The sequence below is a fragment of the Cheilinus undulatus genome, linkage group 16 (assembly GCF_018320785.1).
Source record: "Cheilinus undulatus linkage group 16, ASM1832078v1, whole genome shotgun sequence".
Taxonomy (NCBI): Eukaryota; Metazoa; Chordata; class Actinopteri; order Labriformes; family Labridae; genus Cheilinus; species Cheilinus undulatus.
In genome coordinates, this window is record NC_054880.1 from 38,413,277 (window position 1) to 38,437,345 (window position 24,069).

The 24,069-nt window shown below is 39.2% G+C and overlaps 1 protein-coding gene across 2 annotated transcripts in view; it reads right to left on the reverse strand.

Moving 5' to 3' along the window:
* Nucleotides 1-1,679: 1,679 nt before the first annotated feature.
* pals2b (protein associated with LIN7 2, MAGUK family member b) overlaps nt 1,680-24,069 on the reverse strand; it is a 38,980-nt gene continuing 16,590 nt past the window's right edge. For both annotated transcript variants that reach the window (XM_041809954.1, XM_041809955.1), the window contains 12 exons: nt 23,351-23,605; nt 14,280-14,380; nt 13,516-13,668; nt 8,945-9,097; nt 8,509-8,736; nt 7,594-7,725; nt 6,454-6,550; nt 6,119-6,187; nt 5,876-6,037; nt 5,576-5,778; nt 5,342-5,470; nt 1,680-3,160 (listed from right to left, as the gene is read on the reverse strand). In XM_041809954.1, the coding sequence (XP_041665888.1) occupies nt 2,984-3,160; nt 5,342-5,470; nt 5,576-5,778; nt 5,876-6,037; nt 6,119-6,187; nt 6,454-6,550; nt 7,594-7,725; nt 8,509-8,736; nt 8,945-9,097; nt 13,516-13,668; nt 14,280-14,380; nt 23,351-23,480 (1,734 nt within the window). In that variant the 5' untranslated portion in view covers nt 23,481-23,605 and the 3' untranslated portion in view covers nt 1,680-2,983. The remainder of the gene's footprint in view (nt 3,161-5,341; nt 5,471-5,575; nt 5,779-5,875; nt 6,038-6,118; nt 6,188-6,453; nt 6,551-7,593; nt 7,726-8,508; nt 8,737-8,944; nt 9,098-13,515; nt 13,669-14,279; nt 14,381-23,350; nt 23,606-24,069) is intronic.

Genomic DNA, 24,069 nt, shown 5'->3' on the forward strand with positions numbered 1-24,069 from the left:
TTTATTTTTTGTCTGTGTATTTCCGTTGCCCTTATTTGCATTTTTATTCCCTTTTTGGCCACTTTTTACCTATTTAAGGTGCCTCTTGCCATTACTTGTCACTTTTTCATTTTTCCCCCAACTTTTTGCCAATTTTAGCTATTTTTCACTTATTTTCCCCTACCTTTTTGCTGCTTTTTTTCTAATCTTAGTTATTTTTCACTACTTTCTCTGCTTTTTGTCAATTTTAGTTCTTTTTCACTCATTGTCTCCCATCTTTTTGCTGCTTTTTGGCATACTTTAGTTATTTGTCACTCATTTTCCTCAACCTTTTTGCCAATTTTAGTCACTTTTCACTTATTTTCCCCCATCTTATTGCTGCTTTTTTGCCAATTTTTGTCACTTTTTACTCATTTTCCCTCATGTTTTTGCTGCTTTTTTTGCCAATTTTAGTTGTTTTCACTACCTTCACTGCTTTTTGTCAGTTTTATTTGTCACTCATTTTCCTCAACCTTTTTGACAATTTTAGTCACTTTTCACTCATTTTTCCCCACCTTTTTGCTGCTTTTTTGCCAATTTTTGTCACTTTTTACTCATTTTCCCCCATGTTTTTGCTGCTTTTTTTTTTTTTTTGCCAATTTTAGTTATTTTCACTACCTTCGCTGCTTTTTGTCAGTTTTAGTTCTTTTTCACTCATTGTCACCCAACTTTTTGCTGCTTTTTGCTAATTTTAGTCACTTTTCACTTATTGTCTCCCATCTTTTTGCTGCTTTTTTCCTTCCAATTTTAGTTATTTTCACTAATTTCCCCCACCTTTTTGCTGCTTTTTTTTTTTTTTTTGGCCAATTTTACTTATTTTTCACTAACTTTGCTGTTTTTTTGCCAATTTTAGTCACTTTTCACTCATTTTTCCCCACCTTTTTGCGTTTTTTTTTTTTTTTTTTTTGGCATACTTTAGTTATTTTTCACTACCTTTGCTGCTTTTTGCTAATTTTAGTCACTTTTCACACATCGTCTCCCACCTTTTTGCTGCTTTTTTTTTTTTTTTTTGTGCCAATTTTAGTTATGTTTCACTCTTTTTTGCCGATTTTTTACCATTTTTGCCACCTGTAAGTCATTGTTTTTGTCATGGCTCACCCATTTTTGCCATTTTTTTCTCCATATTTTTTGCCAGTTTTCACCCAGTTTTTGCCGTTTTCTGCCTATTTTACCCCTGTTCACTCATTTTGGCCACTTTTTTTTTTTTTTTACAGCTTTTTCACCTATTTTAGCCAGTTTTAACTTATTTGTATTGCCACTTTCACCCACTTTTCACTGCTTAGATTGTGGCTCTTGCTAAGAATTTTGCAAGAAAATAGCTCTTTGGTTGAGCAGAGTTGAGTAACACTGCCTTAGCAGATGCCGTCAAACACTTGGCCAGAGAGGTTTCTGTGACGTGGCATGAACAGATATCATTCCTCAGTGTTTATTTGTTGTGTCCAATCAGTTTAAAGCTGGCAACAAGCCCACCTAACTGCTGATTCAAGTCTGGTTTACTAGGGAGAAGTCGCCTGTTAACCAGGGTGCCACTGCGAGCAAGCTGACTCTATAACAGTCACAGTGTAATGTCAGCTCACACTGTTTGACTGATTCATCACCTATCCAAGCTTTTTAGTTGCTATCCATTTTTTAAAAAGTAAAAAGAAGCAGTTTGAGGTTTTTAAAGGTTTATTCATCATAAATATGCTCATAAAAATGTAAAAACATTTGCAGACATGAAGTTGAGGTGAGCACAGTCGGGTTGTTCTCTGATACGTGGCACAGAAAAGCCTCAGGAGGGTCAGACATGATTCATATATATGTATGTATATAAATATATCATGAAAACAATATTCACATAAGGTCATTTATCAGGGCGTGAAGTGTAACCACAGGTTTCAGAACAACTGTGTGGAATTCCTTTAACAGTTTTACTTGTTTTAAAAAAGATTTACAAAAATGAGAAAAATTAGCACAAGTTTTCCCCTTTGGCTCTGCTACATGAATTTACTTTCCCCCCACTAGCCGTGAAATCAGACTTTTATACGACAGCCTTCAGTCCAAATAGGAATCAGATTTGACAGATATGAGTTCACCTTTTATTTGGAGTGAGATCAGAGCTTTGGCAGACTGAAACAGTGAAGACGGGGACCATGAAGCGGGAGTGGATTTGTGCCACATTCACAAATATAAAACATGAAACTGGCAGATGTGGACGGTGAAGTCCAGACAGACAGACAGGCTGGTAACATCAATAAAAACAAATCAACACTAAACACGATCAACCACCACACTGATGGAGAGCTAGAACAACAACGCTAAACTCGACAGAAGAACAGACACGGTGTTTGATTTGAAAAATACAGTATAAAGTCGATTTTCTTTACATACCCAGGGAATTGTGCGCATACGAGCTTTTATTTCTGCATCAATGATGATTGAGGGGATGCTGATAGGAAAGTTTAGGGTCAGCTACGTAAAAACACCAAAGGATAAAGTATAGATGTAAAAATCACAGCTACACAGACTTTCAGCAACGATGTGCCACACTGATGAATCTCTTCTCCTATCTTCGTCTTCTTATCAGAGCGTGGAAGGTGATCAATAATCCCGGACATCCATGGAGAACAGCTGACACAAACACTTGAAATCAATCAATGACTACAAAATCAAACTACAACAATAAATTAATGCAAAAATACGGCCCTAATAAGGAGACCAGATTTTTTGTTTACTTCTCACTGAATTCCACATTGATAGAAAGATCTCTCATAAAAAGTTAGAAAATAAATAAGCACTCTTTCCCTTTGAGTTTTTAGGAATAAAAAAGTTGCACTGCGTGCAGGCCCGAGAGGAGGAAGAGTGTTTATGGGAGATTTTTTCTTTTTTATTATTTACTTTCTCTTCACCTCTTCTTTGGCCTTTGTGGTGGGAAACACACATACTGACCACTCCGAGTGGTCAGTGTGAGCACAGCAGCTGGCCCTCAGTACACCCAGTTCACAGGGACCCACTGGTGTTCGTTGCACAGTTTGTCCACGGCCGCCTGTAACGTCTCAAAGGCCTGGTCCAGGTTGTCGTTGACGATGGTGAGGTCAAAGTAGTGGTTGTACGCCCTCTGGATCCGAGCGCTCTCATCCACCGTCTTCCTCAGGTCGACGTCCTGCAGAAAGACAAATAAGACATGTCAGAGTTATTTCTCCCAGGAATAATGGAGTCAACAAAAAGCTGAATTAATCATTATGTTGCTTTATGGACCAATCCATAATACTGTCCAAAAGCTCTGAAATCATAAGACATTAACTAGTAAAAGTGCCAATAAATGTTATCTTTCAGTCTGTGAAAGCAATAAATAATATCTTCTCCCAGTCATACATCAGAGGACTTATCAGAAGTGGAAAAATGCGACTGTTATAGTCAAGTATAAGCAAAATTACTTAAGTTAGAATAGGCTTAAGTAGAAGTAAACTACCGGTCTATAAACCTGCTCAAGTAAAAGTATAAAGTGTTTGGTTTAAAGTTTACTTTAAGTACTGAGGAGCTCCAAAATATGATTTTTTTTATTGGCATAAACAAGAGAATAGATCTCTAACCAGGTTGTTCAGGGAAAGTCACATCTCTATGATAAAGTAAAATACACAGCAAAAATAACGGTGTTAATTAAACTCATATAGTTTAATTTAACACATTTAAAGTGTCTATATTGGTCCACACTACATTTGGTTAAACTACATTTTTGAAAGTGTTACATATTTAGCAGAGAGTAAACTGCACTGCAAAGTAATGTAAAATCTATCAGAATATGCATCATGCATCTTTTAGGAGCATCTAAAGTCACAGGAAGGAACTCTAACTCAGTCGATAACTTCACTCATGGTGCAAACATGCCTCACATAAAAAAACAACAACGATCCACCAGGAACATGAGCAAAAGAACCCCAGTAGGGATCGCTGTACAACAGACAACATCCAAACACAACTGAACACATCTAAAATACAACTAAGCACTCTGCCCAAGGGCATGATGGGAAACATTGCCTGCAAACACTCCAGATTTGCGATTGTAGTAAGAAGAGTTTAGATCAACTGACTCTTTCCAGAGTTGAACTAAAACTGGTGGATCAGCACTGTCAAATAACTCCAACACTGAAGACCATTTACTCAGAGAGGAGTTAAAACGACACTTTGGGAGTTAAAATCAACTCTGAAATGTTTAACCCTGAAATATCAACACACCAGTTTTTGCTCTTTTCTCTCCATGTGCTACTGTGTGGAGGTGGAAAAAGTACAGGAGTACTGAACTGTATCTCAAAATGTACTCAGAAAAGTACAAGTACTCCCCAAAAACTACTCAGTTACAGTAATCTGAGTAAATGTAATTAGTTTCTTTCCATCCCGGACATCTAAACACCAAATTACACTGATACATGATTGGCCAATACATCACAGACTATTTAAAATATACTACAAACAGAAACCACAACACTTCACATGTTGATGCACCCCTTTATTCTTCAAAATAATAGCAGGTCTTTATCTAGACAGGAAGTTAAATAGCATTAGTTAAAGATGGTAGAAAAGTCCAAAATGGAACAAAAATGGTTTTAAATGCAATCAGTAGAATTTCAAAATGCAACGAAAAGGAAGATTATTTGCCATTTTCAAAACGTAACTATTTGACAGCCCTAATTAAAAACCATATTTGACCTTTAATAATGACTAAATGGTAAAATGTGTGCATGAAGAATAGGGTGTTTCTATTTCTGATTTTCTTTCTCTAATCACTTATTTTGAGTAACATTTTTTAAAGTATTTTTTACATTTTTATTTAACAGGGAAAGTGCAGATTAATCAACAATTAGCCAAAAGGCTAGTTTCAATCTAGAGTTCCTGGCCATTTGTTGCCTCCAACAGAGAGTGCAAAATTTTATACGTTTATGCCATGCTACAGTGTGCGACATGAATCTCATACATCAAGTTTGAGGTGTGCAGACTCTACAAAGACAACTCCCACTAAACACCCCTGAATCACAGGTAAGACATGCTGGTATGCAGGTATGATTTTCCTCCTTATTGGAATCCCACAACATTCTGCCTTCTGCTATTGTCTCTGTTCTCCTGCTAACTTATTTGTTTGTTCGCGTCAGTGTTGCGTTTATCATTATGTCCTTTCTAGTTTCATTCCTATTGGTTGGTTGGTCAACGAGGTCAAAGCAGCAATCACTTTGTGAGATGGTCATCCTACATTTTTCCCCAAAACACAGTATATACCAGGCTGAGGAAGAACAAATGTGCATCAGTAGTTGTGTGAGTGCTGATGATGTGCACAGGATTGCAGACGTACCGTGAGTTGTTTGGTGGTGATGCCTGCGTCCACCACAGCTTTGTGCATGCCCTTAAGAGTATCAAAGTCTGGTGCTGCAATGAACACCACGTAAGGCATGAACTCTGCTGTTTTTAGCACCTTTAGAGCCTAAGGAGAGACAAAGAATACAACATTTAAAGATTATTATATAGTTTTGTCAATCTGGTGTATATCATATTCTTTATGTTAAACCCTGTCTGAATATTGTCTTACATGTGGGTTGACGTCCAGGATGCAGGTGCGTCCTGTTCTCACCACCTCATGGATGGACTCGATCTTGGTGCCGTACAAGTTGCCGTCATACTCGCCGTGTTCCAAGAAACGTCCAGCCTTCACATCCACCTCCATCTCTGTCCTTGTGGTGAAGTGGTAGGAGTTACCGTCTAGCTCATCATCACGGGGCCGTCGAGAAGTGTCTAAAAAAAACCCCAAAAACAGTTAATACTTCATCAGTTCTCTGTATGAAAGAGGGTGGTACTTCAGAAATACAGATGGTAACAAACCACAACATACAGGGTATGGTGGTGCCAAAGCGTGTGGGATGGAGGACCATCAGCCGGTTCTTGAGGCTGCGCCGACCTACACCCTGAGCACCAATCAGAACCAGAGTCTTCCTCTGGAAAGGTGGTACCTTTGCTACTTCCTCATAAATTAGCAATTCATGTCTATCGAATTCTGTTTGAATAAAAGCAGAAGAATTAATCCATGAAAAAAAAAAATCAAATAAAACTACATCAGATTCATTTGTTGTCTGACCTGCATTCTTGGCTGTCAGATACATCATTTTCTTCTTCTTTTTCCCAGCAATAGTACCACAAAGCATTCCTGCAAAACAGAAAAATTAATTTATGTGTGCTATAATAGTATTTGGCCAGAAGGGGGCGTGCTCACACCATTTATGAACCCTCGCTGCTCAGGTCATCTTTTATAGTTCATCTTTTAGTAGTAAAAGCATACAGTGACAGAGGTTTGGCAGTAAACAAGATAATTGACTTTAAAGTGATCCATCTTCTAACATCAGCGCTGATAAAGAGAAACATGAAGTGTTTAAATGTTTCAGATGAAAGGTGAAAAAGGACCCAGTAGCATACCTGATCCATCAAAGTCTCGAGGGACAAAAGCTTTCCTCTTTTCTTCCAGGAACTGACTAGGGATCAATCCTGTAGCCCCTCCGACCACATGGCACGCCTGGCAGAGATAAAACACGAGTTTAGCAACTTTTAACTATGAAAAATGAAAGGAAATACAGTGCCTATTAGAAGTATTCACCTCCTTAGATGTTTTAACCTTTTATGGATTTTATAACTCAATCATGGTCAATATAATTTGGCTTTTTTGGCATTAAAAATTACAAAAAGAAAGCCAGCAACAAAGTCTCTACTGGATTGAGGTCTTGGGTTTGACTTGGTTACTCCTGAACATTCACCTTGTTGTCTTTAAACCATTTCTGTGTAGCTTTCTCTGTCTGCTTCCGCTCATTGCCATGCTAGAAAATAAATCTTCTCCCAAGCCATAGTTCTCTTGCAGACTGAAAAAGATTGTCCTCCTACATATTGCCACATTCATTTTACTCTCCAACTTTACAAGCCAGGGCCGGCTGCAAAAACGCATCCCCACAGCACGATGCTGCCACCGTCGTGCTTTACAGTGATTGCTTAAACAGTGGCTTTCTCTCTGTCACACTCCCATAAAGCTTTGACTGGTGAAGAACCTGGGAAACAGTTGTATTCCTTCCATTTCTTGATGATAGATTTAAATGAACTTCGGGGGATGTTCAGTGCCTTGGAATTTTTTTTGTATCCATCCCCTCACTTATACTTTTCCATAACCTTTTCACTGAGTTGCTTGGAGTGTTCCTTTGTCTTCATAGTGTAATAGTAGTCAGGAATACTGATAAACCAGAGACTGGACCTTTCAGACACAGGTGTCTGTATTCCACAATCACTTGAAACACATTCAGTGCACTAAGGTGATCCCCATTTTGCTTACTTTGAGATTACTAGCACCAATTGGATGGAACTCTGTTGAATAAGTTCACTTTAAAGGGGGTGAATATTTATGCAATCACTTATTTTACCTTACACATTTTTAATTAATTGACATTGCTTTGTAGAAATTGATTTTCACTTTGACATTTAAGATTTTTCTTTTTGTAATTCTTTTGTCAAAAAAGGGTAAAACATCCAAGGAGGTGAATACTTTTTTTATGGCATGTATAGCTAGAAGCTCACCTGCCACCAGTTTGGGTCCTCCCTGTTCACAATCTGCAGGATGTCACCTCTCTTAAAGGCCATTCCCGCCTCTCGGCAAGGAATCAGGTTGTCATTGGCCGGGTCATAATCAAAGTATGGCCGCACATGCACCTGCAATGACAAAGCACACATTTTTTCAGCCGTATTCTTAATTCTGAAATTTTTTTTTTCCTGAATAAAGCAGATTTTTAAGGACACAAAAACAAGAGAGATAAAGAAACTCCAGCTCAGCATGCAGTCTCACACACACTGACACAGTGACAGTGGCTCATTCACACCCATTCCATCCAACGTCCCACGCTGCACCCGACGCAGCTGTTCATGCTGCGCCAACAACAGTGGAGTCTTATGGCAGGAAGGGCGAGCGCTCAGGCCGATGTATTAGATTAAACAAGCAGCCAAAGGAAGCAATAAAACAGGCCAGTAAAATAAAGTGTTCAGCCCGCCCAGAGCCACAGAGCAGGATGTGATTTCACATTATGTCTCAATCACTTTTACTGCAGCTCATTCAATTTAAGCTTCGTTTGCATCTAAAGGTTTATTTCCTTTTGGTTTAGGATGCACAAAATCTCCAGGATTTCTTATTTGAGAACACAAAACGCTTGGAAAATTTATGAAAAGATCTAAAAATATGATAAGAATGAGGACTTTCCATGTGAGGGAGCACGAGGTTACAGAAAGCGTGAGTGCAGAGAGCTAGTGTGACCTAGTTAGCATGTGGAGTGTTATTAATAGGGCTCCCAGGGTTAAGATTCCTGTGCAGGGGATTGTGGGAGGGCTGCAGGACACATCACTGGCCCTTCACCGCTGCCCAGCATCTGCCAACCGTTACATAAGTAAGCATGCTTGTGTTTACACACTCATTGCACAAGGTGTTTATGTATGTTTGTTTACCTGAGGTGGCGCGGGAGCGTCTCGGTAGCTCGGGAGTATTTTCAGCGTGATCCCTCCGCTGCAGTCTTTGAGCATCTCCTGCAGCTCGGTGGGGTTGTTGCCAACGTCCTTCCCGTTCACCTCCTTGATGATGTCGCCCACGTGCAGCAGGCCCTGCCTGTCGATCATCCCGCCATGGAGGATTCGAGCTATGACCAGGTCGTCCTTTTCCACACGAAATGTCACACCCTGACAGGACGAAGAGAGCAGATGATGTTGATTTTATAACGTGTACACAAACACCTTATCTGACTCACCTTCAGCCACAGTCCTTCAGCTCTGACATCTACGTACACATCTTTTATAATTTATCTGGTCATCTGTGTACTCACCCTGTCCCCTTAAGCAAAACACACACATTCACTCAGATACACTCAGGCCATCCAGCTCTGCTCACCAGCGGCTCTCCGGCCTTCTTACGGATGCCAATCATGCGCACAGCATCAGCCTGCATCAGAGCGCTGTTCACTGCTGCATCGTTGGGTATCTCGGTTGGTGGTGGGACTTCGTAGCACTTGGATGCCACCATGTCGTGGGCCTCCAACAGAGACTGAAAAAGAGAGAAGGAGGAATGAGACACTGATGAAGCTACTTATGATGAAAAGTAACTTTAAAGTAAGAAAAAGCACATTATTCCTCTTCTTCATTAAAAAATGTTTCCTTTTCTGTTCAAGTTTCAAAGTTGCATCATCACATGGCCTTGTAGGACCAGACACTATTACTGACTTGTTTAAAATAGCATATTGCTGTTAAAAAAACATTAAGGTAATGTGCCAGAATGCTAGAATTAGAAGCTGTATATACTAATGTTACTGAAATGCAATGTCAGCATGGTAAGAGTGGACGAAAGCCCACATGTGCTCTGCTGGTCAGGTCTGTCAAAAAGTGCTTTAAGAACACACTTATAGTTTACAAACGTGCATTTTGCTGTGGAAGCATGACATTATCAGCAGGTATCTGCCTTGGAAAATATTTGGGTAGATATAGGTATATAATAATAATAATTAGAATAGTAAATCTATTTTTAAAAAGCACTTTCAAACAGTGCTTTGCAGACCATAAAACTTGCACAGCAGATCAGATAAAATCAGCAAATTCCTTTCAACCAATTCTGTTTATGCAACAGCTTGATGCATAAAACTCAATAAAAAACGGGCAGGTATAGCCTAGTGTTGTCAGCATAAAATGAAATAAAAGACCATGTCGAAGCATCTACAGAGAAAATAAAACTGGTCCCAAACTACCTAGCTGGTAAAAATGACAATCTGGTTATTTGCTGCTATACAAAAACTTTTTGTGAAAAAACAGTTGCTTTGTATTGTTTATTTTAATGGGAAATGTTAATCAGTCTGAAAATATAAATGTATCTAGATGTAATGGCCACTTGTAATGACATGAAAGTAAATTATAGTTTAGTATCTACAAAAATTCAAAAGGCACAGATGGTGCCAAATGTGAAAATCTGTCACATTTTGGAAATTCTAAATGAAGCGCAGCCTGCATGCGAGTCCAGGCTTTTCAACTCGAGCTAATGATTCACATCTGCCCTGAAACATAATCAAATCACAGCAGTCTATTTAAAATGCAGCATTTCAGCTCTCTTCCTCTGCTCTGCAATCACCAATTCTGCCCTGAATTAACACTGCACTCATGCTCTCAACCCACCTCCACCCCAGCATCTACCTGTAGGCTCTGACAGGGGACAAAGATGTTATCTACTCAATTCTGCGAGGAGGGATGAAGACGGAGTCGGACGCCAAACATGTTATGTTGCCATAATAAATGCTGAAACATAGCAACGTGAGTTGACTGACTGAACTGAATATCCTTTACTTAAGCCTCTAACTTTACTCTGAATGTCTTTATCAGCAATAGAGTTGTTATTTTGGGGGTGGAAACAAAATTTTTCCTATATGCTATTGGCCAACTTTATGTATTCAACACATAAACTTAAACATAACAGTCTAAACAAATCTCACCAGGGTTCCTTATACTATCATACCTCGATCATTTAAACAAGCCTTGTAATTGCAGAAATACACTCAATTATGGGGATATAATTTTCATATAAAGGCTTTTACATAATTCATATATAAGGGCTAGTTCTTAAAAGGTTGATCTGGTTTCTCCTCTTGTTGTTCTGCTATTTTCTCTTATTTGTTAAATGAGTTTACACTGGGTTTGTATGTAAATATGCTGTACAAATGCCGTGTATAAGGCAATCATTTTAAATTGTCCCTAGAGATGGGATGAGCTAATACTGATATGGACTTGAGATAATCCCTTCTGGATGGGAATATTAACCCTTCACTAAACCATGACCACAAATAACACAAAAGCCTCGATTAAATCACCACTGGGAGCAAAACAAAGTACACAGTTGGAATATTATATACGAATATAATATGAATAAGATGGCGGCGCCCTGTCTGGCAGCGGCTGCACCGGCTCCTGATTCACGAACTGAAAAGTTGCAGTTTGGTGGTCGCAAACGAGTATAGAAATGCAAGTCCTTTACTGTGTTTTAAATTAAGTGTTCTACGCCATAGTATTCATGGAGCTGATGCAATGAAATTTCGTTCTACTGCACAGTGGTGTATTTTGAATGACAATAAAGTATCTATCTATCTATCTATCTATCTATCTATCTATCTATCTATCTATCTATCTATCTATCTACCTATCTATCTATCTATCTATCTATCTAGGATGTTAGCATTATAGCATTAATCGTGCTGTGAATAAGGTCTATAATTAGCACATTATTTATTTAAAATCACATTAATCACATGCTTCATCTTCCCTTTCAGCACATCATTTCCTTTTCAGTCCATAACAAGTTCTTTTGTCCGTGGTTTAAGTTAAGTCATAATCTTCCCAGTAGTTCTTTACTTTATTTCAAAATAAAAGCACAATATCTTAAGACTGCACAAAAATCCAAAATAAAGCAAAAACAGTTTGAAATGCAAAATAGTGACTATTCAAAAAAGGAGATTAATTGAAATAAAGTGTGGATTTCTGAGAATAATTTCATTTACAAATTCTAATTTTTTGACAGCACTTTTATGAACTATATGGACAAAAGTATTTGGCCACATTACCATTACACCAACAGAGACTGTAGTGACATTGTTTTCAACTACATCTACTTTATCTGGAGTTGATCCCCTTTTGCAGCTATAACAGCCTCCTCTCTTCTTGGAAGGCTTTACACAGGATTCTGGATTGTTTCCATGGGAATTTGTGCCCATTCATTCTGTAGAGCATTTATGAGTTTAGGCACTGATGTTGGACGACAACCTCAGCGGGGTTTAGGTCAGGGCTCTGTGCTCGCCAGTCAAGTTTTTCTACGCTGAACTCATCAAAACATGTCATAATAGTCCTTGCTTTGTGCACTGGGGCATAGTGACGCTGGAATAGAAATGAGCCTTCCCCAAACTGTTGCCCCAGAGTTGGAAGCATAGCATTCTCCACTGCTCCACAGCCCATTATCACTGTGCTGTATACCAATCCATCAAACACTTGGTGTTGGACTTGGTGATGTGAGGCTTGCATGCAGCTGCTTGGCCATGGCAACCCACTCCATGAAGCTCCCACCTCAGAGCTATTGTGCTAACGTTAAAACCAGTGGAAGTTCAGAACTCTTCGGCGATGGAATCAGCAGAGCATTAGTGACTTTTCCGCACCATGTGCCTTAACGGTCTTGGACCCTGCTCTGTAATTTGACATGGTCTTCTGTTGTTGTTGTTCCTAAACTCATCCACTTTCTCATATCACTTACAGTTGAGTGTGGAATATCCAGCAGGGTGGAAATTTCACAAACTGTCTTATTGCAAAGGTGGCATCCATCACAGTACCATGCTTGAAGTCACTGAGCTTTTCAAAACAGCCCATTTAGGATCACAAATGTTTGCAAATAGAGACTTCATGGCTAGGTGCTTGATTTTAAACACTGGTGGCAACGGGTCTGATTGAAAGACCTGAATTCAATAATTAACCCTTGTGGCCAAATACGTTTGTCCTTACGGTGTCCATATAAATATATCTGCACATATAGGTAAATAGATAAAAGATGTTTCCTGGGTTGAATTTTTCCAAAGATCAGCAGTTAAATAAACAACTATCAGAGCAGTTTAAACACTTAGTTAAGGAGCCCTGGATGTGCCTAAAGTGTGGCTAAAAATGACAAAAACTAATCATGTAATGGCTCAAATCCCAAATATGGATTACCACCAAAATAAATAAATTATTCACCACTTGCCATCTATCAGCTTTCATCACAGCTGGTTATCTTGAAATGCTGCCAGCACTTCTCTTTAAAAATATTCATTCAGCTATATCTCAAAACATTTTTTGGTTAAGAAATTGAGTTTTTAATTTAACTCTCCCACTCATCAGTGATGTGATATCTCATTCTATCATTGCCTCTCTCTGTGCCTCCCTCCTGTCTTTCTCAGTAGGTCAGAAGGGTCTTATCCTTCAGCTTACAGCACAAAGAGCTCTGATTGGTTCACAAAAGTCTGGCTCCTATTGGTGCAGCCGGTTTAAAGCCCCTGGTAGCTCCGAGGATAAAGGTTAATGTTCTACTGATGCATGAGGAGTGGATCCAAAACATCAGCTCTGTGCTACTGTAACTACAGTCAAAACATTACAACTCCAGACTCAGTGTAATGCTCATGGCACTATAACCTTTAAAAAAAAAATAAAAGACTTATTCATTGTTTATATGCACACAATTACATAATGTAGATACTTTTCTCTGCTAAAGGTCACCACTGTGCAGGAAAGTGACCACTTCTTTACCATGTAAATGCCAAGCAATTGCAAATAAATGGGATGAAGTGTTAAAAAGAGGCGACAGTTGGCACCTGAATGTTACTTCCCCTATCTGGTTAATATTCAACCCACTAGTAAGGACAGATGTTTCACTTAAGCAGCTGTGAATAAACAGGGATTTATGCCTCTCACCTGGAAGTGCGGCTCTTTAAGGATCCTAGACAGCTCTGCGGCGCTGTCGTCTTTCACCTTTAGGTTGCTAATGTCGCCCAGGATCTCCGTCACCAGCTCCACATTGTTGTCCTGCACCGCCTCCAGCTTCGTCTCCTCCAGCTGCTCCTGAGCCTGGAGAGCAACAGAGAGAAAGTCAGAGAGCGAAGATGTGCAGATGGAAGTTCTGTGTTTTGTTTAGGTTTTATTTAGATGAATAACTGTGTGGGAGCGATTACTGACTTTATTTTGGGTTCTGTGTACAGGTGAGAACTCATTTACTGTGGGTTTTTTTTCTCCCAAAGGCAAGCTGTCTGCCTGATGTTACGGTGCTAGAAGTCTGTTTGTTTTTAGTCAACTATTGTCTGTGTTTTCTGTCTGGTGGGAGGCAGTTGACTGGCAGAAAATGACAACAGCTTGTCTTGCAGGAGCTACAGCTGTCCTCTAACTGAACTCAAGGCTCTGTAGACTTCAGAAAGCAGTGAAGATACATGCCACAGCAGAGAGTTTGCAGAAGCACTGATACATTCACTGTCACTAAAAAATAAGACAAATAAGTGAAGTAGCATTTATTTTTCTGTCACTGCAAGCATTTGTTCAATGCCTATGTGTAAACTGGCTTGTCTTAGTCAAAGCCATACTATACTTCAATTCTTTATCTGCAGGAGGCCCCGAATCAGGCCACCAGTTAGTCCACTCAGGTACCCTGAGATGTGTACGAGTGCTAGATTAGCCAGGCAACGTACCACAGGACTCTCCATGATGCCGCGCAGGAAGAGCAGGTCAATGTCTTTGGCGCCCGCTGAGATGGGAGGCTCAGCCACATTATCCAACACCTGCTGCATGGCTGGATGGACGGGGAGAGACAAAGGTGCAGACATAAAGGGAGAGAGGAAGCGATAAGAAGAGTTGGCAAAGCATGAAAGCCAGACAAAGCATAAACAGATCTTGTACGTAGCAGCGATAAGCAGCTGCTTAAAGAAGAAACACTGAAGGTTGGTGTAAGCCTTAAAATTTTTTTAAAAACTAGTCATAGCTGACTTAAATAAGGACTCATATCCTACATGCTATGTAGCAAATTTAGAAGAAATTTGAGGCCTCTATCAGCCATGTTTGTAGTCCATTCGTTCCTTTAGACAGGGTTCTGTGCAGTCCAAATGCATGATAATCTTAAGGATGACATAAAAGCTCTATCTAGAGTCAGTGTTAATTTTGGCAGCTATTTCTAATTTTAGTTTTAGTTTTAGTCTTTAAAAGAAATGCATTTTAGTTTTAGTCCCATTTTGGTCATTTCTACCCTTTTCAGTTTTAGTCTAGTTTTAGTTGATGAAAACTCAAAACATTTTAGTCTAGTTTTAGTCCATAAAAAGTCCTCATATTTTAGTCTGAACTTTTAGTCCAAGCATTTATTTTCTTGCCTAAATCTGGTACAAAATCATGGTAGTGTGTTCTGTGTACTCTGCCAAACCTGGAGCCCCTGCTTTCTACAGCAGATGCAGAATAGCTACAGATGCATTGCATTTTGACAGATTTACCCACAGTGGAGAAATATCACAGATTTTGAATGTCCAACAAAACTACATCACATTTTAGTCTAGTTTTAGTCATTTTGACAAAACTAAACTTACTTTTTGTCAGTTTTATTCATCACAGATCTATTTTTGTTAGTTTTAGTCTAGTTTTTGTCATGGGAAATAAGGCTGTCGACGAATAGTTTTAGTCATAGTTTTCGTCAACAAAATGAACACTGTCTAGAGTAAGAAAGTCAAACTTAGTTTCAACCTGGGCCACATTTGCCTTAAAGGGCCAGTTGTTTCTGTAAAACTGTTAAATTAACAACCTATTTTACTGTATGCTTGATTATCATTGCTTAAGAAGTGGGTTCAGAAATCTAGGAAAAATAATGGAAAAACTGACAGTAGATTGTATAACCACATTACAATTTCTTCTAAAAACAGTTTGGTAATGAACATAAATACTTATATTTCTGTATCAAAATGCAAAAATACAGTATCTAGGTATCCACATGTATCTGTTGTAATTACAAAAATTTAAGCTAAGCTCACAAAGCAGCTGTGTAAGCTACATAGTTACGTTATCTATGTAGCTTTGTTAGCTTTAGTTATGTTTGCTAAAGCTCACATTGCTAAAGCTAACTTAGCTACATTGGCTCATGTAATAACATTATTTGTGTAGCTAGTGTAGCTTTGTTTGCTTTAGTGCAAGCTAACAAAGCTAGCCAGCGTTCGTGTAGCTACTTCTAAAATGGGTCTAAACATAATTTAACCCAATATTAGATCTCTGATGTTTTTCTTTATTTTATCTATGAAATGTGGCCTCTTCTGTAATGTTTGGGATTATTCCATGAATGCTACTGCCAGACTTTGTTTCTGAATAAAAATAAATTTAAAAAATATATATATATGTCATAAATTTAAAAGACATTGTGCAGGCAGATTACAACACGTCCATTCTGAGATATACAGTATCTCAGATGAACAGTACTTTTACATTTACATTAGTAAAATTTAACCAAATTAACCATACTAATACTTGAGTACAGTAGTTGTGTACTTTTTCCACCTCTGGTCTTATAATTTTTTTTGTGTTTCAATAGCTCAGCTGCTAAGATTATGGAGGGAAAGTGACAGTACTGTCATGTGGAAAAAATAAATAAATAAAATAAACAAAGGCTAGCATGCCACTGCTAATCTACATGTGGACAATTGATTGTGGGGCCGTTAGTTAAGCTTGCACTCAACTGCAAGCCCGGCTTTGGCGCCTGGCCTCAAGTTTGATATATGAGATCTACAGCAGCATTTCTGAACCTTTTTTCTGTCACAGTATCATTTAAAATGTTGAAAAATATTAAGACACTCCCGGTCAGAAAGTAATAACTGACATTTTACACCCCTATGACTGTCCATGGATTTATGTTGTAATAGAATTTATAAGATAAATCTTTAGAGCACTCTCATACGATCGTTTAAATGCCAGACAAATGCACCTGCCAAACTGAAGAAAAATGCATGACCCTTACACTGATATGATTTTAGGAGCATAAAAGATGGTTTTAATTATTTGTACGGGGATAGCTAATGATCTGCTTAATCATGATAAATCTTGGTTACACTTAAAGCATTTTGAAGGCATCCCTGATAATGCCAGGAGGCACCCCAGGGTGCCATGGCACCCCCTGTTGAGAGAGGCTGATCTTGAGGTATAGAGAACTATAAAAATAAACAGAGGTGGATAAACTCAGCTTAGACAAACTTTAAAATGCGTACTAGATGCAGAATTTAAGTGTTCTAAGTTGAAATTCAGATCCCTGAGGACTAATGTTTAGTCTAGTATGCAAAAAGGGTATGGACTGTAGGTATCAGCAGGCTAACGCCCCTAATGCCAGGGTCTCAAAGCCCCTATAAGCCCATCTAAGATACTTAAAGCCCTGGGAACGTGTGTGTGATTCTCTGTGTCATTATGCACTTATATGGGTAGTAAATATGTCCAGTCAGCAATTGTGCACAAAGAACGTCCTTCATGACCTCTGTATTTTACTCTACTGGCCTATTATTATCTTTGACCTTGGCTGTTGTTCTTTGTCATAAAATTATACTTTAATGCTTCGAACTGCTCTTTAGAGAAAAAGTGACACATGCTAAATTGCCACCTTGAAGAAATACAAAGCATGAACTAATGCTGTTGTTTGTAGTGTTGTAGGGTGTTTCATTAGTGATCTTTGAGCTGTTAAACAACTTTCCCTTACAGTAAAGGACATGCTGACAAATCACAATTTCACATGATATATCCACCTAAGATCACTTTATTAGGTACACCTGTTCAACTGTTTATTAGCATAAACATCTTATCAGCCAATCACATGGCAGCAGCCAACAATTCTAGGCATGTAGACAAAGTCAAGATGGTCTGCTGAAGTTTAAACAAAGTATGAGAAAGAGTAAGAAAGGGGATTTAAATGACTTTGAATGAGCCATGATTTTAAAAGCCAGATGGGCTGGTTCAAGTACCAGCTCTAGGGTTTACAGAGAGTGGCCAAAAGAGTAAATATCCAATGAGTGGCAGTTCCTTGGGCCAAAATACCTTGTTGATGAGTGGTCAAACAGGATGGCAAGCCTGGTTTCAGCTGATTAAAAAAAGTAATAATAACTACTCTTAAAAACTAAGCAACCCAGAAAAGCATCTCTGTATGCACAACATGTTAAGCCTTGAAGTTGATAGGTCACAGCAGCAGAAGACCAAACAGGATGTCACTCCTCCCAGCTACTAAGAGAAGGAAAATGAAGCTACAGTTCACACAGGCTCACCAAAACTGGAAAACAGAAGACTGGAAAAATGTTGCCTGGTCTGATTTCTGCTTTGACATTCAAATGGTAAGGTCAGAATTTGGTGCAAACAGCGTTCCAGACCACAACCAGCAATCATGGCAATTTCAAAATCACTTCCTTCTTCCACATTCCAATTCATGTTTTGAACTTCAGCAAATCATCTTCACTATGTCAAAATGAATAGAATGGATGCTGCTATGTGATTGACTGATATATAAACACACTGTACACTATATGGAAAATTTATTTGGCCACACCTGTTGATTATTGAATTCAGGTGTTTCAAACAGACCCGTTGCCATCGGTGTATAAAATCAAGCACCTATCCATGGAGTCTCCATTGGCAAACATTTGTGATCCTAGATGGGTCGTTCTCAAGAGATCAGTGACTTTAAGCGTGGTACTGTGATGGATGCCACCTTTGCAATGAGATGGTTTGTGAAATTTCATCCCTGCTGGATATTCCACAGTCAGCTGTGAGTGATATTATTAGAAAGTGGATGAGTTTACCACAACAGAAGACCCTGTCAAATCAGTGCAGGGTCAACGACTGCTAAGGCACTTGGTGTGGGAAAGTCGGCAATGCTCTGCTGATTCCATAGCTGAAGAGTTCTGAACTTCCACTGTGCAGCGGGAGCTTCATGGAAAGGGTTTCCATGATTGAGCGACTGCATGCAAGCCTCACATCAAGAAGGCCAATCTTAATGCTTCAGCATAGCAAGACATTTTGGACAATGCTAAGCTTCCAACTTTGTGGCAACAGTTTGGGGTAGACCCTTTTCTGTTCCAACATGACTTTGCCTCAGTGCAAAAAGCAAGGACTATAAAGACATGGTTTAATGAGTTCAGTCTGGAAGAACTTGACTGGCCCACACAGAGCCCTGACCTCAACCATCAAGCACCTTTGGGATGAACTGAAACGGAAATTGCCAGCCAGGTCTTCTCATCCAACATCAGTGCCTGACACCATAAAGCCATCTTCTGTACTGTTGTATGTGGTCACACAGTCGAATACTTTAGTCCCCATAGTGTAGATGTAATTTCAGTAATTTACATATGGAATTGGAGGTTCTTGTAAGGATTTAAAATAATCACATGCAACAGATTTCAAGTAACAAAGTCAAATACAGGCTCTAGGGCACACAGTATGATCTCTTACAAAGAAATTTAAATCTGAGTTATGAATCTAAGAATTCATTAAAAGCCTCTTGCCAACCATGGCTGGATATTTTCCCCAAAGTGAACATTTTTCTGTGTTTGACCATCTAATTTAAAATTCTGCTTTTAGCAGTACAAAAAAACCCCCTTAAATCAATTAAACTAAAGCACCACAGCAACATTTTTTTCATTCTTTATCCATCAGTCATGCACACAACAGTTGCACAGGTGCATGATTAAAAAGAAAGAGAAACAGCCCGGGGAAAATACAATTTATCTCACAATGTAGAGAAGAATTCACTGTGGCTTGATAAGTACAGCGCACAGACAGACTGCATAAACAGCAGGCTCAGTGGAAAAACAAAACTTAAATATTTATGATCCTCTATAAAAAAGGACAAATAGGGGATGGATGTTGAAAACTGCCCTGTCGACTATTAAATCTAACCTTAAAGCCATATATTTGCTGCATGACTCGCAGAAATACAATCCAAGACTCGGATCAGATTTATGGTGCACATGAGGAGAATTGTACTCCCTAAGAGCTTTCTCAAGCAAGAATAAACACAAACTCTCAGAGTTAAGCTGAAATTGCAGTAAACAAATACACACATACTACCGCTATGAGCGCATAAACAAGCATTGAAAAGCATCACCTTGAAGGCAGTACACCATTTGACTCACAAACCATAGTCTGTCTCCTTCATTTTGAAAAATAACTGCACTGTTTTTCCAACTTTAAAAATGAAGCTTTTCTAAAGTGTGCCAAGCTTCCCTGTTTTTGTATAAGTGGAAAGATCAAACATGCAAAAATCCTACATTTATGCAAGAAAAAGATCATCAAACATAAACCAACCCTGGAAAGAAACTGAATACATTTAACGATGAAGCATAGCATCAAAAAACAGAAATAAACACTCACATCTGGATTCCTCTGTGCTTATGAGCCTCTCTGCTCTCTGCAGTGACCTTTAACCACTTGGTCAGCTCATTGTGTCACTGCGTCCTCAACCACAGGAATGTTTGCTCATCCATCCACCCTTTCCAGCTGCATGTACTCCTGTGCATTTCACTCATGCTAACAAACAACCCCCAGATGGTTTTCAGTCCAATGAGAAATTGTAGATGAACTAAAGCCTCCTTACTAAAGACTTTATAATCATACGGCATGGAGGTACAACCGTCCACCAGCCTCATGCTAAGCCCAGACTGAAGAAGTTGCTAAAGCGTCAGATTACAGTTGGACAGTTGCAGTGGAGCAGCTCATTCATCAACATAATGAATCATCCTGCTTACCTGCTCTTAATTCCTCCCTCTGAGCCACTCTGGTTCATCTGCAGTCCCTCTCACCATCTAACCACCGCCTCTGTATGTTCACCTACAAGCACTGTGTGCAGTGAATGCCAATGCAGAGCCTGTCTGCTTAATAATTCTTTACTCTGTTTCTCAACAAATGCGACACAAATCCCATGAGAAAGGGCCTGGCATCCTGGATTATATGTATTATTATTGTGTTGGTGCGCACAGTGAGGAGATCAGAACAGCACCTTGACTGGCACAGATGTAACATCACCACAGACAAAGTATGTTTCAGTACATTTTCTGCAGGTAAAGGTTTGAACTGCCTCAGGGGGAAAATATGCAACTCTCACAGCAAGCAGAGTCTCCATCCATGGGCACCCCAGGGTGTTCAGTTGCTAAGAGGTACGTGGTGAGTTTGTAAATTAGGCAAGATATTTAAAAAAATGTGCAAATTAAGTTAGTAGTAACACCTGAAGACAACCTGTTTCTACTGAGAGTGCACTGAAAGTGGCTAACTAGCATCAAGACAAAGGGTCTTAGACTCAAAAAGTAAGCTAACAGATAAATGGTTGAATCGGAAAGTAAAAAGTAACAAGTGATGAGTAAACAGTCAGCTACACATAGGCTAGTTGATTAGCAGTTTAATAGTTTGCCAAAATACTGGTTAAGCAAGAAAGTTTGAAAAATTAGCCACAGACTGCTAATGGTTAACAACACAGAAAGGTAAATGTAAGACTGAACATTTAGCTTTTATGTTTAGCTTAGTTAGCTTAAGCAGCAAGAAGGCTAATGAACAAACCGTAAAAATGGTAAGCTAAAGAAAAAGGGACAGCTAGTTAGGCTAATGGATAACAGCTGGGTAGCGAAATGTAAAGGACAAAAATTTTAGATATTTAGCTTAAAGTGAGCAATACATAGCTGAAGAAGCAGCTAAAAGACTAATGGACAACTGGTTAAAATGGTCAGTTAAAGTAGCAGTAGGTCAGACAGCTAGTTAACATCAAGTATCGTTTACAGATAACAGCTGAGTAGCTCAGTATAAAGGCTGAACAGTTAAGATAACGATAAAGATAGTGGACAGTGTATGTAAGCTTAAATAAAAGGTACATGAGAATGCTAACTAGCAACAAATAGGCTAACCAGAAACAGCTGGTCAGCTAAATTTCAACACTAAACAGTTTAGATAGTTAGCTTTAACTGAGTTGTAAATTGCCAAAGTAGTAATCAGCTAAAAGACTAATGGACAAATGGTAAAAAGGCAAGCTAAGGTAAATGAGAGTAAGTTAGGCTAATGCATAAAAGCTGGGTAGCTGAATGTAAAGGCTGAACATTAAGATAGTTAGCTTTAAGTGAGCTATAAATAGCTGAAGTAGTTCAAAGCTAAAGGCTAATGGACAAACGGTTAAAATGGTAAGCTAAAGTAAAAGGTACATGAGACAGCTAGTTAGTGACAAGCAGGTTAATGAATAATAGATCGCTAGCTAATTGAAAACAATGAAAAGTTTAAACAGCTAACTTTAAGTTGGCAATAAATAGCTAGTTAGCTAAAAACTAATCTACAACCAGTGGAAATGGTAAGCTAAAGTAGGGGTTGGTGAGGCAGCTAGTAAGTAACCAGTAGGCTAACAAATCACAGCTAGATAGCTGAATTCAGGTTCATTTTGGCAGGGCAAAAATTTGAGTTCATGACATCACCTTGATGGAGAATAGGCCCGTCCCCCTTACGCTACAATGATATAACGTCACCCAACAGTTCATCTCAGTAAAGTCTGTGGTCAGACGATGTCAAGGTCTTCATTGAAAGTAAACAGCCAGTTACATGCTGTTTTTTTGTTCAATGTAAGGTAAATTTCCCAAATCTATGAGCCACGGCCGCCTACGGGTCTTGAAAATTATTATAACAGAGAGATTTGTCCCAGAAAAAGTAAATTCACTCTCAAACTTCTGCCTCTCTGCTCTGGCACAGAGCCAGGCACTGCGCTCTGATCAGAATTATTCTTTTCAATTTGACAGGACTGGATTTTGGATTTCTCTTGAGGGGGCGTGGCTTCAGCCCATTAAACTGGCACACCCACACCTTCCTAGAGCAGATTTTTCTGCCTTGTTTTTTTTCATTTAAAGCTTCATTTTAAAACTAATTTTTAAACAGAAATTTGGCCTTGGGGTTCAAAACACAGTGGCATGCCATACAACAAACCTAAAATAAATATTTATTATCACTTTACAGGGACTTTAAGTAAGCAATAAATAGCTAAAAGGCAACTAGAAAACAGTAAAACGGTAAGATAAAGTGAGAGGTACATGAGGCAGCTAGTTAGCACAAAGTAGGCTAATGAGTAACAGCTGACCTGCTAAATACAAACACTGAAAAGTTGAAATAGCTAACTTTAATTTAGTCGTAAATGGCTGAAGGATAAATGATTAAAGTGGTAAGCTAAAGTAAAAGATACATGAGACAACTAGTTAGCAAAAAAGTAAGCTAATGAATACATACTCAAAGACTTAGTTTAATGAACTGCTAACTAAACGGCTTTGGCTATTCGGGAGGAAAACTGTCCAAGTAAACAGCAAGCAAGTGGATACCTAAATCATTAAGTTGGCACATAGTTAAGGCTAAACTACTTTATGAAAGTAACTGGTAAACAGTTGCAATAGTTAGCAACTTGAGTTTGCTGATAGCAATGAATAAATAATCTACAAAGCTAAATAAGATGCCGGGTGCAACAGTTAGCTAGGTAGCACAATGTCAATGTCATTTTGGTCACACGTCTATATCAACCTCAAAACTAACTGTTAAATTATATGAAAATATTATTTTTTTTATGCTTGTATTACATAACAACTTTTTCAAAATAAAATGTTACTTTGATTACATGGCTGCTAAATGTAAAGTTTATCTCCTGATGCTCTGGTAATAGATCAAGGTGTGTTATCAATCCCTTCAAGTTATCTTTCTAAAACCAAAACAGGTCTACATCTCTCTGTTGATCCCCCCTCCTCCTTTTCCTCACCTCCAGATGCGTTTGACTCCTGGGTGGACTGCATGGCCGGGGCCCCCTCCACGCCAGGCTGTCCCTGGGACGTCACCTCCTCCTCCTCCCGTACCCCATTGGGACAGGCATCGTCCATCGCTGTGACCATCGCCAAGCCCTCCTTCTTCCTCCCTGCTGCCACAAGTATGCTACAGCTAACCACTAGTAAACCACTAGCAGTTCAGCAAGTGCGTCTTCTGTCCTCCAATCGTCTTGTCTGGCACTGCTGACCCTCTAAACTCCCAAAAAACACAGAGAAAGAGAGAGTGTGAAGAGGAGAGCAGAGACAGAGAGGGGGGGATTGAGGACAGTGAATGAGAGAGGCAAAGAGACACAAAGAGAGTGACAATAGAGTGGGATTAAGATCAGGGGATATTAAGAGATGAGGAGGGACAGGAGCGGAGAGGAAGAGGAAGGATGAAGGGGAGAAATTTAAGAAGAAGGGAGGCGGCTGATGTGGAGATAAGTTCAGAGCGACAGGCATGAAAGGGGACAGAGAGAGGTAGAAAGCTGCATCTCATACACAGATGTGGACATGCGCTCAATGCTTGTCAGTTTCCTCCCCTCCACTCCGGCTTTAATACCTTCCCATCCTAACTCTCACCCCTCCTCGCCCTTGATAACACACATACACACACTCACATAATCCCACAATCCTCTCCTGCTGTTAAGGGCTTGCTTTAGTACCCCTCCTCTTG